Genomic DNA, 15,940 nt, shown 5'->3' on the forward strand with positions numbered 1-15,940 from the left:
TCCAATCCCATTCATAAAGTATAGTGAACTCTAACTAAGCCCATAGCACAATGATCCCCGGTACCAAAAAAATCATATCCTCATATACCAATCTAATCAAACTTCATAAAATAATATACAAATATTAAGTTATGTTATTATAAATTTTATTTTCAATTAAATAAGATTTTCTGATTGAATAAGACACAAAGTGAGACAGAAATCAGACCAAACGATCCACATCCAAGCCCATAAACCCAACAACTTGTAGGGATTGATGTCATTAATGGTCAATCCTTGCATCATTAAATTCATCCAATCTCAACTTCTCACCCATAATCACTTTTTTTAACACACATTCTCTTCCTTTTCAGTTTCAACTAATTTCACAGCCAACAAACCCCACCCACCAATCACTTATATAATAAGCCCAAAAACAATTATCATGATCCCTATAAATCATTATCATTTGATTCTCATCATTAAGAACAACTTGTTATAGAACATTCTCAACTTAAAAACAAACACAAAAATCGCTTCCTTCAATTAATCACTTTTTTTTTTCTTTCTTCTTCCAATGGGTTTAGAATTAGAATTAGAATTAGAATCACTTGTGGTTGTCCCATTTTTGATTATGTTCTTCATCATTTATCTCTTTGGATATTTCATTCTCTTCCGTAATTGGAGCCCTAAGATCCGACCCGAATCCGCTAGCTGCTTAATTTCCCTCTTTCACGGCACTCCCGCCGCGATTCTCGGTTCCGCCGCCATCATCGCCGACCAGAACCGTGGATTCGTGGCGGCGAACACCGGATTTCAGAAACTGGTACTGGATTACAGCACTGCTTACTTCCTCATGGATCTGATTCACTACCTTGTTTTCTTCCGCGGCGATGTTCTCTTCATCGCACACCACCTTGCCACGCTCTTCGTTATCGTCACGTGCCGCCACACGGTGTCGCACGGTGCTTTCTCCGTCATTGTGCTGCTCGTGCTTGCTGAGGTCACCAGCGCGTGTCAGAATGCGTGGACACTCGCCGCCGCGAGAAGGAGTGAGGACCGGTTTGCAGCCAAGGTGTTTGATGCTTTGTCTCTGCCGTTTTATGCTTTGTATTCGGTGGTTCGGGGGTTTGTTGGGCCTTATTACATGTATAGAATGATTGTGTTCTATGCTGGTGGCGGCGCCGATGGTCTTGTTCCGCGGTGGGTTTGGGTTTCTTGGGTGGTGGTTGTGGTAATGGCCATTGGTGTTAGCATTATGTGGATAAGCAATCTTTGGCTTGAGCTGTATAGGAAAAGAACAAGAAAATTAGATGAGAAGATTAGATAGGGATTAGGTTTTATATTATGGTTGTGTTTATGTAAATTGCAACAACATTTGAAGACTATCTCGAACTTACGGTTGCATTTACGTAAAGTACAACATGATTTCAAAGACTACATAGAACTTAACATTACGATTGTGTTTACATAAATTGTAATGTGATTTTAAAGATTACCGAAGAAGTTCACGTTGCGGTTTTTGATGTTAGACCTAGACTGAGAACCTTGATGAGAAATGTAAACATTCATGGTTGGTTTTTTTGGTTTGGGTATGGTTGTGGCAAGTATAATTCTAATTTATTGTTGGTATTTCTTTTTTAGACATTACGCTGGTTTCTTGTTGATACATTTTATAAAGATTCAGAGAAGTTGTTTTATAGTAGTTGTCAATCGCGTAACATAATCTTTTATCCGGTTTGGGGCCAATAATGCTTGCAACAAAGCACATCATAGATAGTTACAACATCAGCAGAGTTGAAAATGGTTGGCTGTTGATGATGTTTGCATTAGTTTCTTGCAGATCCATGTCATGATGATTCGGCCAAGTAGTTTTGTTGTCGCCAACAGCATCCCTCATGTTTTATCCTGTTCAGTACTGGCTAGATTTCCAACAAAGTTTATCATAGTTAGGGTAGAGTTATAACATAGGCAGAGTGAAAAATACTTGGTTGTTGTTGTTGCTGATGTTTGCATTGCCTTATGGTTTATGGTAAATTAATGATTATTGTTTATTGGAGATTGATTATTTGCCATTGTTTTTGGTTTCTTCTTTTTTTGGATGAATAATCAAATTCACTTATGATATTGCATTTTTTTTATAAATATTATTTCTCATTCATGCTTTTGCTTGTTTAATATCTGCTTATGCTCTGCTTAACCATATTAGTTGATTTTGTTATAGGTTTCTTTTACTGATGCATGCTAGTAGTGGTTTTATCTGTACTAAGAACTTTTGCACTTCATATTGCAGCAGCTGTTACTGTTAGTGCTTGTTAGTTCATTTGTTTTCTGTTTCACACTGATTTCCCATGTATGGTAGACACGTAATTAGTCGGCGGAGCATTATACACTCTTTATATTGAGAAGCTTTCAGGTTGAGCTCACATGCATCATCTTAAGAAGCTGAGCTTTAAATTGACTCAGTGGTCATACACACATTTGAGTAACAACAATGTTATTTGTATAACTTTTCTAGTAAAGTTGTATGGTTTGGTTGTGGATTTTCTGTACATATAATATCTGTCTCTCTGAGTTATAACATGCTTGAGAAACTTACAGGTTCATTGGCTTTGAAGTTGGGTGATTTTGGTGACTTGATCAATTTGGAACACAATTAATTAATTTTGAACTCAATTGCGACTGATCGATCAATCAATGTCATTATCCGATCGTGGGTTGAGTTTTAGATTGATTAAATTCACTTAATCCAAAAGGAAAACTTATCTACACTCATTTGTAAACAAGCTTGGTGTCACTGTTGACTTATATGGTAAGATAGTTGATTATAGTGACTTTGCTTATCCTCTTGGGTTTGAATCATTGACATGTTTTCAAGTGTACTACACTTAGTCATGCTCCTTAATTTTGACTTATTACTAAGTGTTGTAGATTTCAAGTACATTCACAACTTTTAACTTATATAAAAAGAATACTTCTTTAAGCTTTTGGTTAGTCAAAGTTATGTTTTGATTTTAATCTTGATTGTGATTAGTCCTTAAATGTTAGCTTTGATTTTGGCCCATGTTGTAAGAGAATATTTGTGAAGTATTGATGTGGAATAAAGTATCTTCTCATACTAGAAGATAACTTATATCCTTCTGCCGGTTAAAATATGACACATCTATTGTTTTGTTTAGTTTTAGAAATATTTGTATAGAAAATGATTAAATATGACACATGCTACGATTTTAGAGATTGAAGGAGATAACTTATCTCCTTATAGCAAGGAAATACCTTATTCTCTTTACTTTATAAGGAGAAAGATTTGGTTTTGGCCCCTATTATTTAGGAATCTCCCTTAAGTATTGATGTGCTTTGGTGTTTTTGAAACAAGTTCAGCTTAAAACACCAAAGCATATATTGGTTTTATACAATTTAGTTTTGTTTAATTTAATAACTTCTATTTATGCATGCTAATATTTATAAAATGAAAGTTCATATTAAAATAAATTTATTGGTAGAATCCATAGGTCTTTGCATTGAGTATGATGGACCTTAATCCACCAATAGGGGACAGAATCATAAGCAACATTCCAAGTATAATGCATATCTGAAAATTGAAAAAATAAGTTTTAATCTCAAAAGCTATAAAATTAAGAGTACAACATTTCTCAAAGATTCATGATCAAACAACTCAATTCCTTACAATTTAGTTCCATCAACCAAGTTCCTCTAAAATAAAAAAAAGGGTTCATTCTAGTGTAGAGGATACACTTAATGATCATTTCAATCTTTCAGGGACTTAGTTGATGAACCTAAGTTTTTAGCGACTAAGTTGGTTGGTCGTGAATCTTTTATATTTTATTCTAAAATTAAATATATCAAAAAGGTGATGAAGATAAACATACCCAATTGGCGAGCCAAGATATACTAAATTTCTTAGGTTTGTAAATTGTAAGCCACATAATGCAAGGGAGCTAAAGAATGAGATTTGATTATAAAAAAAAATTGAAGTTAATGACATTGTTATCATATAAAAATTTTATTGAAAAAACAAGACTTTTCAAGGACTTACAAAGTATGTTGTTGGAGCAAATACAAGTCCTCCAAAAAATCCAAGAAGACCACCAAAGAAAGGGAATGTAATACCCACAAACATAGTAAAAGCTGAATTGAAAATTATAATATTCTTATAAGGCACATGATATAAATATGGAAAAAAAATAAAAAGTGAAGATGAAATTATATATACTTACCAACATAAATATGGCGAACAATGAATCTTAGCATTCGAGTTGGCTTGAAATTCAATTTTTTGACCATTAAAGTTTCAATCATGTCAAAAACAGGCATTGCATATAGCTATATAAACAAACCAATATTGGATTAAAATCTTAGCTACTACAAGATAAGCAACAATTGCAGCTTTTTTTTAACTACATCATTTTAAAATAATGTAAATTCAATTTTAAGTTTATATTTTAATATTGTAAATTCAATTTTGTTATGCTTTTTTTTAATGAGTCTCTATTTTTCATATCATTTTAAAATAAACTAGCAGCATATTTGTGCAATTCATATGTGACATGAGTGCAAGATGGATGTGGATGTTTAAAATTTGTTGAATATTTTATTTTTAAGTTTCACATAGAATAAACCTTTCTTCAATGGTAAAGTTGTTTGTCTATAATATAGAGATCATATTTTCAAAACATAGAAATAAGGAGTAAGACTATATATATTTATACTTATTCTCTACCCCCTATTTTTACTTTTATATTTCTCCTTAGATTACATTATTTCTAGACATGGGCCCTAGAGAGGTATATATAAGATGATGAGAAAACATGCATGTATTTACGGTTGTGAAATTCATATTTAATTATTATTAATTCTTAAATATAAGTAACACAAATGAACAATAAAAAATATATCAACTGTGTATAAATCTTTACGACATAATTGTTGCAAACCTGATAGCCTCCGATAAGATGGATGACAACAAACAAGTTAGCAATAACTATAAGCCAAGTAGGTTTGTGGAGAGAAACAAGGATATTATCAGAAACTGCATTACCAAACATCCAATACCCAATAAGAGCAACAGGAAAATAACACAAAGCCACAATTAAATAAGCTATTATTACTCCCTTCCACATAGGACCCTTTGATGGATTTTTTGGAGAAGAAGGGATTGTAGCTTGAATCTCTAGAACTACATTGTGTCCGGCATAAGCAAATGCAAGATCACCTAAGGCATTTATGAAATTGAAAATTGTTCCCGATGTTGAAGTTGCTTTATATCGATATTGCACACCCTCTTGAATACCCTTATGTGCAGAAGCTATCCATGCAATTGTTGAGTAACTATACATGATTCAAATTCAAACATGTTTTCATGATGTTGAATTGAAACAAAGAAATAAATTATGTGGAAAAGAATGTGAAGACTAACATAGGTTTTATTTATTTATTTATTTTTGTAATGTAAATATAGTACAAACTTGTTTCATACTACCATAGGGTTTTTTTTTAAATATTTTCTAATGTAAGTAGTACAAACTTGTTTCATGATGTTTCATAATTTATACTTGTTGGAGTAAAATAACTTTTGGTGATGTAATGTTTGAGAATTGAGATATGATATTCAGTTAAGTTTTATTTGGCATTTAATTTTCATTAATATAATCATAATTGAAAATATAATTTATTTTCTAAAAACAAGGTAATCGAAAATAAGATATTGATCATAGGATGTCGTATAAAAATCACTTGAAATTAATTTTTTTAATATTTCCATAAAAATAGTATCCTCTCCTCTTTCACTATCTTAGATGTGTTACTTCCATGTATGGAAAGCCACCATATGAAAATTAGTTTGATGAAAACCTACTTAGAAAACTAACTTCTCATCCAACCTAAAAAAAACATAATATATAGGAGTATTGCTTTAAAACATTGGTTTATGCTTTTTTATATTTTCTAATTTAGAGATTTTGTTATTAGCTGTATTTTTATGCCTTTATTATTAGCTGTGTAACATTTAAGACAATTTAAAAACAATTTATATTTACATAAAAAGTGCATGTATTTTATGGCAAATCTTTTACTAGAGTCTCAATTTTTTAACTAATGGGTAAGTTGAAACCAATTTTTCAATATTTACTATCATTTGCTGTTTTACCCTTTGATGGATATTCCTAGACAAATTTCATAGGGAAGAAAGAATTTTTGATGAATATTTATTTGCCTTATCAACACCATCAATATAGAATCTTTGAATTATAGAAGTTTAAGGATTTGCTTGCGAGTTTATTTTTGTAGAAGAAACAAAAGAAATAGAAAATTTTAAAGTCATTTTAAAAATGTATTTTAGGCATTCAAAATCTTCCATTTTCCACTAAATTCAATTCATAAATGGACCCTAAAAGAAAAATAAATAGACAAATAGCACAAGGCTAATTTCCTTGACTTAACATGACGAAGATCACCTATCCCCAACCATGTCTCATTTCCCGTCCCAAGCCAATCGTTGACATGTGAATAAAAGAATATTTTTAAAAACAAAAAGCGCTATGATTGACTTAGTACATGAAGTGAGACACCATTCAAGACAAATGATCTTTATCCGATTTAACATGGCATAGCACATTCTTACCTTAGAGACATGACAGCTGCGGCCAATGAAATTCCAGAGATGGCATTGAAATTGGGAAGATGTGCAAGTACAAAGTGAACAGATGCAAAGATCATGATGAAATAACTAGTCTTCATTGTTCTGCAATTATTACACACCAAATCATGAACCTTTTGTAGTGATTTCCCTCCCGTAACCATATAAACTATGTTCATTCCAACTTCACATATCAATTGTTGTGGCACCACAATCCAAAGTCCAAGTTTTTCACCAAAGACATGTTGACCGAGTTCGTGGTACCTGTCAAACCGTTTTCCTGGAACCATTTCATGCATCTCAACCATTTCCCATAACGTGTACAATGTTATGATCCATGATAGTACAAGAATAACCACACCAGGACCCCTACAATTTCTTATTATATAAGGTAAAAATGTTTAAGGAAATAATAAAAAGTTTAGCAAAGGAAAAAAAAGATAACACAATGCATGATCACAAGTGAAGAATCCAAAATTTGAATCTATGACCTCATGATAACTATTCAATAACCTTACGGATACATCAAATTCAATATCTAAACAAGATGTATTTTGAAAAATACAACAATTTTGGATTTTATTAAGCTAATTTTTGTTGTTTATGGGTTACATTTATTTTTATACAAAACAATTAGTATAAATGAAACATGCTTATAAATTGTCTACAATTTATATCCTTTAATATCATTTACTTGATATTTTGTGTTATTTAGATACATACTCCTAGATCATAAAAGTTATCAATTGTAGTTTCATTTATCATTATACAAAACATTTTCTTATACTAAGTATGGTTTTCCCTTTTGTTTTCTGAATAACAAAATGGAAAACCATTACATAATGACACATTATGCCTCATCTTCAACCACAACTTTTCATAATCTTACTAAACTCAACTATGATCGCAATTTAAAACACGATTATTATTCGGTGAATATATTACCTACCATCCAAGATCGGACATGCCCGACGGAAGGCTCAAGACTCCGGCTCCAACCATGGCAGTAACATTGTGAAAAGCTGCATACCACCATTTCGCATTCCTTGAAGAAGTGATAGGAAGCCAATCATCAATTGCTTTTTCTTCAACTGTTTTTCTCTCTTTCTATTATTAATAACCAAAATTCATCACAATCCAAAACCAAAACAAGTTTTTTTTTCCAAATCACCCTATTGAGCATAAAAATAACAATGCATATAATTAAATAACCAATACAATTAAACACATAACATATGTTTATATTATTATCTTTTACCTCTTGTGTTGAGAAAGAAACACTTTCATCAAATGAATCAACATGTTTTGAATCAATAGCAGGTTCAGCTTCCATGGTTTTCAAGTTTGCTACTCTTTGTATGTGAAATGTTGAATTCAACAATGAAATGAGTTTCTATAAATTAAGTGTATACTCTTCAAATAAATGTACATGAAAAAAATATATTTTTTAGTTACAAAAGAATATTAAACGTTTAGTGAGCAACTTCTGGGTGGATGTAGTAGTTAATGTGGAAAAAAAATACTAGAATAATTATATTTTTATTTTTGATATGTTAAATCTTGAATAGTATTAACATCCTTTGGTGAATTTAGTACGTCAATTGTCACTATCTTCATTTCATGATTCCTTTCTGGCCTTCTATTTCATTTCTTCAATGCAATTGAAATTAAGGTTGCCCACTTACTTTGCAAAGTAAGTTGAGAATTCGATTATAAGGAGAAACAACCACGAACCCCGAAAAAAATTAGTTCCTTACGGTAAGAGATACCAAAGCTTTGGTGAATTTAATTAGTCAATATCATTATGTGTGTAGTATATATATAATTTTAATGTAAAGATTCATACACAATCAGTATATTATCGATTACTCATTTATATTATTTTTTTGAAAAATCAATAATAATTAGAAATGAATGATACTTGATATACTAACCGTGTATAAAAAATTTACATTGTCAATGTGCAGAATTTTCTAATTATTGTAAGATGTTTTTTTATCGAATTGCACGCCCCCAATAAGAATAAGAGTAGTTAATTTTCTTATTTAAAAAAAATACATAAAGACATTATAATACTAACCTCCTCAGTCTTCATTGTAAAATTCACATATTTATCGTTTCTTATTGATAAATAAATCGCAAATAAAAGAAAAACAATAATGGTTGCTTAGAAAATACAAAGTGCTTTATCAGCCATTCAATCTTGTTGCTCTGATGACATAAAGTCTTATTGGACTCTCAATGTCGATAGTTCAATTCCTGTGAATGACACTTGTTGGGAGTGACAACTACAAATCTTGAAAAAGATTAGTTCCTTATTAAAAAATGTGAGAGAATATCATTGGTAATACAAAAAAAGGCCACTCAAATCTTCAAAATTCTGCCTTATTATAATAAGGACTAGAGAGCACTTTGCAAAGTTAATTTGGTTCCTTCAATAACCCATATGTTAATGTTGTTTTAACATTTTCACTTATTTTATATTTATTATCGTTTTAGGTGAGATCATACAATATAATGACAATGTATAAGATTTCATGAGAAATCAATAGTTAAGTGTGTTTGAGATAGAATCATACTAGGATGATAATCTCATGTGAAATTCTCATGTTGCTCTTCTATATAAAATTGCCTCTTGATACTTAATTTTATATATAGTTGATCCTATGTCCGAACAAAAGGTAAAATTTATTTTAGGCAGTCGACAATCAGTATAAATCGAGCAAACATTTTGTTACTCCGGTACAATGTTAAACAAGTAAGCCCCATGCATCAGCAATCAAACCATGGAATATCTACACTTTATACATAATCAATGGAAATATTAGACTTAAGTGTTGGATTACAATATTTTTAAATTTGAACCAGAGACTTACCAATTATTTAGGGTTTGTTTGAGAGTTAGATTATGGATGAGAACTAAGGGAAATGGAAGACTCGGGAGTTATCTCACAAGTGTATTTCATTACTTTCAAGCCTTCCATTTCTTTTATTTTCCCTCCAAAATCCGACTCCCAAACTGACCCTTGAAGATTTAGGTAAAAATTCACAACAACGAGACTTTGCTAGTATGAATATTATTATTCATCATTCATATTTAATCATTGTCATATCATCATCCATCATTCATATTTAATCATCACTAACTCTTAAAAATAATACAAGTAAATGATAAATAATGTATTGACTGTATATAAATTTTTACACTTATGATGCATATCCAACTTTCTTTATCTTTTTCCTCTTCTGTTGTAAACTTAACAATATGTTTTTTTAGAGGGCATGACAAAAAGACTTGTCATTATGAGGAAGAATGTCATTTTCACTTTCCAATTTCCATAATCTAAAATGATTTACCTCTGTCATTTTAAATCATTCTGTAAATTTTCTTCTAAAACTTGAGTACAATAGTAAATTTTCTTCTGTAAGAGTAACACATGAAATTAAAAAAAAGTAGTAAAATAAAAATGTGTCATGATTCATTGGATGCATTAAAATGTGGGTTCAATTTGTAGTCTTTTCCATAATCATACACAATTGTATAAGAAAAAAAGATAAAGATGTAAATACATGTAAAACTCATAACAGGTGAATAACATTGAAAGAAAAAAAATTACAAATAAATAAGCTAAGGTATCTAGCAAATTTCATTTGATGTAATTTGTGGCCATAATTTTCTTTTACAATAATAATAGACAAATATTTCAAAAGCAAGTGTTATTGGGAAACATAATTAACTTATCAGAATCAACTTTCATGCATTTATGATCCTATTTCCATGCAAGACCTTTCCATCATTGATTCACTAGAGAGTGCATTTAAGAGTAGAACTTGTAGGTCTTAGCATCAATTATGATTTGCCTCAATCCTCCAATAGGTGATAAAATCATTAAACATAGACCAAAAAATATGCACACCTGCATCAATGGAGTAAGATTAAACTTGGCTTAAAATGGAACCAATTATAGGACAATAATGGAATATATCGGGTGATCCTATGCACGAGGCTCCCACTTAGTAGTGTATGAGATAGGTAAATATATGCAACCTTACCCCACATGTGGAGAGACTATTTCTTATATTTGAACCTGTGATCTCATAATCACTAAGCAACAATCTTATCGTTGCGCCAAACTCAATCTCTTATAAGAGAATAATGGAAATAAGAACAAAAATCAAAACATACCCAATTACTCCACCAGGACAAACTGAATTTCCTTGGTTTGTAGATTGAAAGCCACATGACACAAGGGAGCTGAAATTGAAGAAAATAAATACATAAGCAAAATACATTTACTCTAATGACTGTTAATTAAAATTAAGTATTTTTTGCTTACGAAGTATGTTGTTGGAGCGAAAGCGAATCCTCCGAAAAATCCTAGGAGGCCGCTAAAAAATGGGAAGGTAATCGCAATGAACATTGTAAATGCTGAAATAAAAGAGAACGAAATATTAGCAGAGTCCAAAGGAAAAATTCATTGGAAGTGATAGAGTGTGAAAGCAGTTGCGATATGGTTGCAGGCCTTGTGGCTGCTCAAGACTGATTTGGATCACAATCATGTCTTGATGTGGTTTCAACAACCCAAAAAAGATGTTTCGAGTCATCATATGATGTGGTCCGTAATTTATGTATCTGCTTGTTAAAAAACAGATAAATTACTTACCCACATACACATTTCGTACAACGAATCGAAGAATTCTGCTAGGTGGGAAATTCAATTTCTTCACCAATAGAGTTTCAATCATGTCAAATACAGGCATTGCATAAATCTACATCAAGAAAACATAATTGGAAACTTGGTTACATTTAGAGACTTCAACATTCAGCCAAATAACATGCAGAAGTATAGAAAAATAAGAGAAATTGAAGATAACCTGATAACTTCCAATAACATGAATGACAACAAACATATTAGCCAATGCAATAAGCCATTTTGGATTATTCAAAGAGATAAGAATGTTGTCTTGAACTGCATTACCAAACATCCAATAACCAATTAGAGCAACAGGGAAGTAACACAAAGCCACAACTATATAAGCAACAACCACTCCTCTCCACATAGGACCCTTTGATGGTTTCTCAGGTGTAGATGGAATTGTTGCTTGAATTTCCAGCACCACATTGTGTCCAGCATAGGCAAAAGCTACATCTCCAAGAGCACTAAAGAAGCCGAAAACTGTTCCTGCTACAGTCTTAGCTTTATAACCATATTGTACATTTTCTTGAACACCCTTATGAGCAGAAGCTGCCCATGCAATTGTAGAGTAGCTATAGGACAACACAAAAAATCAAAGTCACACATTTGGTCGCAATGATGTTTACTACAATTGCAGGAAAATACGGCCAATATGCCTGTAATCGGTCTCATGTGTAGTTGCAGAGACTATAAAGATCACGATATCGTATATGCAGATTTGAATTGCGGACTGTAATTTAAAACTTCAATAGAGTATAACTCGGTTGAGAATTAATAAAAATGTTAAAGAGTATAAGTATACATGTTAAATTGTACCTTAAGGACATAACTGCTGCAGCCAAAGAAACACCAGAAATTGAGTCCAAGTTAGGGAGATGGGACAATACAAAGTGAACAGAGGAAAAGATCATAATGAAATAGGTCAATTTGATCTTTTTGCAGTCTTCACACACAGTATCATGGAACTTCTTCAATGATTTTCCACCAGTGACCATATATACAATGTTGACTCCAACTTCAACTACAAGTTGTTGAGGCACCACAATATAAAGACCTAGCTTTTCACCAAAAGCATATTGACCAAGTTCATGGTATCTATCAAAACGTTTTCCTGGAACCATTTCATGCATCTCAACCATTTGCCATAATGTGTATAGAGTGATAATCCATGATAGAACTAGTACAGCCACACCAGGACCCCTGAAGAAGACATTGTTAATCTTGAATCAACAAACAAATTGGTATATAAAAAGGATGCTTAATAAGATTACTGATAAAAATATTTTTGAAATCGATGTGGCCTGAAACGGTCCATTTCAGCCCAAATGCAATCCGATGCAGTTGCATGCGGCCCGTCACATCAACTGTGATTCCATGTCACACCACAATTGTGATATGATGCGAACCAAAATGTTATCACGGCCGCATCACATGATGTGGTTCACAATTTGAAACAATAAAACGTGTTAAAATAGTTAATGAGTATGAAAGATACCATCCAAGTTCTGCCATGGCATAAGGAAGACTGAGAACACCAGCACCAACCATGGCAGTGACATTGTGGAAAGCTGAATACCACCATTTTGCATTCCTTGATGAAGTCATTGGAAGCCATTCATCAATTTTCCTTTCTTTCTCTGTTCTTTCATCAATCTATTATTTGATTATCACCAACAAATACAATGAGTACAATAACATGTAATATTTTCTTATACTTCAACCATATTATACTATTCTTGTGTATGAGTGTAATATTGATCGACCTTTCATTTGGATTACTTTTTGTGAAAAGTTAAACATACTTAAAAATGAATGATAGATAATAGAGTAACAATGTAAAAAACTCTTACACTGTACTTTACCTTAATTTGGATAGAGGATTATTTTCCATATTTATTGTATTTTTTATACAAATTTTTGCTCTTAATTTCTGAGCGGTGTTGGTTGGTCTTAACTATTATCTAAAGTCAATGGCTCAAATTTTGTTTTTTCAATAATGACAACTTTTTTGACAGAATACAATTTTATTTTTTTGGTTTCCCACATATATTCTCGCACTGTAGGCACGAGTTCTTGCTTAAGGGGAATCAAACATGTAACACTTGAACCAACTTCAGTTGGTAGAATACAATTTTATTTGAGTATGATACATTTATACCATAGCGGTTTGGCAATCTCAGAATATTATTTAAGGGGAATATATACGTGCCAAACAACCACTAATTATAATTCAATAACTCTAATTTTCCAAAAAGAAAATTCAATGACTCTAATAACCAAAAAAATAATCAATGACTCTAATTCTATAATAATGATTTTTCTACATCTAAATTTATTAGACAAAGATGATCATATATTATATATATTAAAAACAAATTATATATAAATATTAAAATAATGTTTGGATTTTGTATTTGAAATATCCAAATATAATGAAACTTTAAATTTAATGCAACATTACTTCAACCCAACTTGTGGAAGGAGCATTAATGACGTAGTTGCAAAGAACTTGTCTATCGTGACTTTTATCAATATCCTTAACTTCATGATGACGAAATTTTGCTAGGATTTAATTTTAATTCACTATTATTATTTTTCAAAATACATATAATTGTGGAATATGGATGGAAGAGTGAAGGTATATGATATAATTTTAGGTCCTTGCATTTACTTGCTAATAATTTTTCTATTAAAGACACTGAGTTGCAAATATATTAACGTTATTGTATGATAAATAAAATATTTAATAGTATATGTAAAGTACTCATAATATTTAAAAATGAAGAAGAATAATAATGGTACTAGTTTTTGAGGAAATGATTTCATTTACTTTGGTTTAAGAGAATGAATATAGTAGATTCACTTCTACAGAGAGATTATTGTATAGTCTCACACTAATAGCTCTAAACAAATATAAATAATTATTGATTTCAAATATACTCATATATATTTAATTGGATAATATAATATATTAATCAACCACTTAACTTTTTATCTAATTAAGCTCGTAATAATTCGTTTTAATACACACAACATAAGGTTTGGCCTCATTAATTATATCAACTTATTTACACCGATCTATGACACTTGGCCTAATGAGAAGTTTGGGTATCATAAAGTTGACTTAGGGACACATTGGTCATTTCACATACAATAGTATTTAATATGACTTTGAATTTTGAATCACATGAGATGTATGTTATACTAATTTAGTTAACTTTCTTAGGTACTAGTGGATACTAGAGATAACTTTATAAGGTAATATACAACTCAAAAGGGGTTGTTTGCAAATTTAGTAAAAATATTGGGTCTTTTTCTTAGAGTGTAATTATATTAATGTTCACATGTAGAGAGAGATATCTATAGTTTGTAGCCACCCAATCTTTTCAAAGTCCCCATGGTATTATATTTGATGTGAGTTCTTAAGGTCAAAATAATTAAACTTAATTAAAGCACCAAAAAATGTACTTTTCAAAACCAGAAAATATAGATAAAAATAATAAAAACGAATGGTGAATGATATATTAATAAATAGATATTATACTCAAATTTTTATTTATTTGGCAGCTAGGATAACTTTTTTCTTACGTTGAGATCATTTGTTTATCAATAGAGGTTTGAAATGAATATTTATGCATATGAAATCACATGCTAACCAAAAAAAATAGGCCAATTGAATTAATGGAAAATTGAAAGTGAAGTTTGGTCAAACATGGCATGAGCTTCACCCTATGGCCCATGCCATTAGTTCTCTTGGTCATCTTTTAACTATACAATAACATTATATCACTTTGTGCAAAAGGGTATGTAATGTTTCTAGTAAATCTCCTATCACTATTCCATAATTTTAATTTGAGATTAAGTTGTAGGAAATTAGAAGAAATTATACTCGAGGTAATGCCAATTATAATTGTGATGTAATAAGGGAGATTCCGATAACAATAATATTGTAACCATAACTATAATCGTAAGTTACAATTTAAAACTCGGACAAGAAAGAAGAGTTTCGGCCATTCATGAAATATCTCTCATGAAATATGGAAATTTCTTAGCCAAGAAGAAAGTAAGAAAAGAGAAGACAACCCCACAACAAAGTAGAAGTGAGGGATTATGAATAAAAGTTATCTAAGTCCTTTTAGTTTTATGTTGAATGTTTAGGTGAAATTGAAACATAGTATGAACTATGAACCATACATATAAATGGTGATAAAGAATGAGAAAGAGAGAAACTTACGTTGTTGTTGCCATAAAAGTTAGGATCATTTGGTGCTTGAGTTCCCATAGCAATAAACAAAGATTTGATGTTGCAAGTTGAAGTTGTAAGAGAGAAGAAGAATGAGATTGGTATGAAATATAATTGGGTGGTTCTCTTAGCTTTTGTAAAATGAAGAACGGTTCTCTCTATTTAAAGTGAAACGTTCCTTCTACTCACTAATAGAATAATAATCAATAACTTCATAAAAATGGAAGGTAAGATACACAGAGATAATTTTGTTTATTACTAACAAGTTAAGTTTAGGTGTTGAAATAAAGAGAAGGTGTGAGTTCTTAAAAGAAAAGAATGTACTGATTTAAGTCAGAATAATTCTCATATAAAAAATTTGTCAGA

The 15,940-nt window shown here is 31.0% G+C and overlaps 3 protein-coding genes and 1 long non-coding RNA gene across 4 annotated transcripts; 2 read left to right on the forward strand and 2 right to left on the reverse strand.

Moving 5' to 3' along the window:
- Positions 366–2,118, forward strand: LOC109358569 (TLC domain-containing protein At5g14285-like). Its single transcript, XM_019602869.1, has one exon. It carries the CDS (start codon positions 557–559, stop codon positions 1,307–1,309), a length of 753 nt encoding a protein of 250 aa, XP_019458414.1. The 5' UTR covers positions 366–556; the 3' UTR covers positions 1,310–2,118.
- On the reverse strand, positions 3,473–7,732 carry LOC109358570 (lysine histidine transporter 1-like). Its single transcript, XM_019602871.1, has 7 exons — positions 7,584–7,732; positions 6,620–7,003; positions 4,935–5,328; positions 4,218–4,323; positions 4,037–4,128; positions 3,870–3,938; positions 3,473–3,571 (listed from the first exon to the last, which is right to left on the reverse strand). The coding sequence occupies exons 1-7, from the start codon at positions 7,634–7,636 to the stop codon at positions 3,473–3,475; spliced, it is 1,197 nt and encodes a 398-aa protein (XP_019458416.1). The 5' UTR covers positions 7,637–7,732.
- On the forward strand, positions 5,911–12,221 carry LOC109358571. The gene is made up of 3 exons (XR_002108983.1): positions 5,911–5,922; positions 10,664–10,667; positions 12,121–12,221. It is a non-coding gene; the product is annotated as an uncharacterized LOC109358571 (long non-coding RNA).
- On the reverse strand, positions 10,219–15,715 carry LOC109358567 (lysine histidine transporter 1-like). The gene is made up of 8 exons (XM_019602867.1): positions 15,566–15,715; positions 12,827–12,984; positions 12,148–12,531; positions 11,510–11,903; positions 11,299–11,404; positions 10,972–11,063; positions 10,821–10,889; positions 10,219–10,551 (listed from the first exon to the last, which is right to left on the reverse strand). Exons 1-8 carry the CDS (start codon positions 15,611–15,613, stop codon positions 10,453–10,455), a joined length of 1,350 nt encoding a protein of 449 aa, XP_019458412.1. The 5' UTR covers positions 15,614–15,715; the 3' UTR covers positions 10,219–10,452.

This window comes from Lupinus angustifolius, chromosome LG10 (assembly GCF_001865875.1).
Source record: "Lupinus angustifolius cultivar Tanjil chromosome LG10, LupAngTanjil_v1.0, whole genome shotgun sequence".
Taxonomy (NCBI): domain Eukaryota; kingdom Viridiplantae; phylum Streptophyta; class Magnoliopsida; order Fabales; family Fabaceae; genus Lupinus; species Lupinus angustifolius.

Bases quoted from the DNA above. Each gene is read 5' to 3' on its own strand.
- LOC109358569 (XM_019602869.1), top strand. From the start codon at position 557: ATGGGTTTAGAATTAGAATTAGAATTAGAATCACTTGTGGTTGTCCCA.
- LOC109358567 (XM_019602867.1), bottom strand. From the start codon at position 15,613: ATGGGAACTCAAGCACCAAATGATCCTAACTTTTATGGCAACAACAAC. The intron at 12,532-12,826 runs GTATCTTTCATA...TGTCTTCTTCAG, and splicing joins GCCATGGCAGAACTTGGATG to GGGTCCTGGTGTGGCTGTAC. The intron at 11,405-11,509 runs GTTATCTTCAAT...TTCTTGATGTAG, and splicing joins ATGTTATTGGAAGTTATCAG to ATTTATGCAATGCCTGTATT.
- LOC109358570 (XM_019602871.1), bottom strand. From the start codon at position 7,636: ATGGTTGGAGCCGGAGTCTTGAGCCTTCCGTCGGGCATGTCCGATCTT. The intron at 4,129-4,217 runs GTAAGTATATAT...TTTTCAATTCAG, and splicing joins TGTTCGCCATATTTATGTTG to CTTTTACTATGTTTGTGGGT. The intron at 3,939-4,036 runs GTAAGTCCTTGA...CTCATTCTTTAG, and splicing joins TTGCTCCAACAACATACTTT to CTCCCTTGCATTATGTGGCT.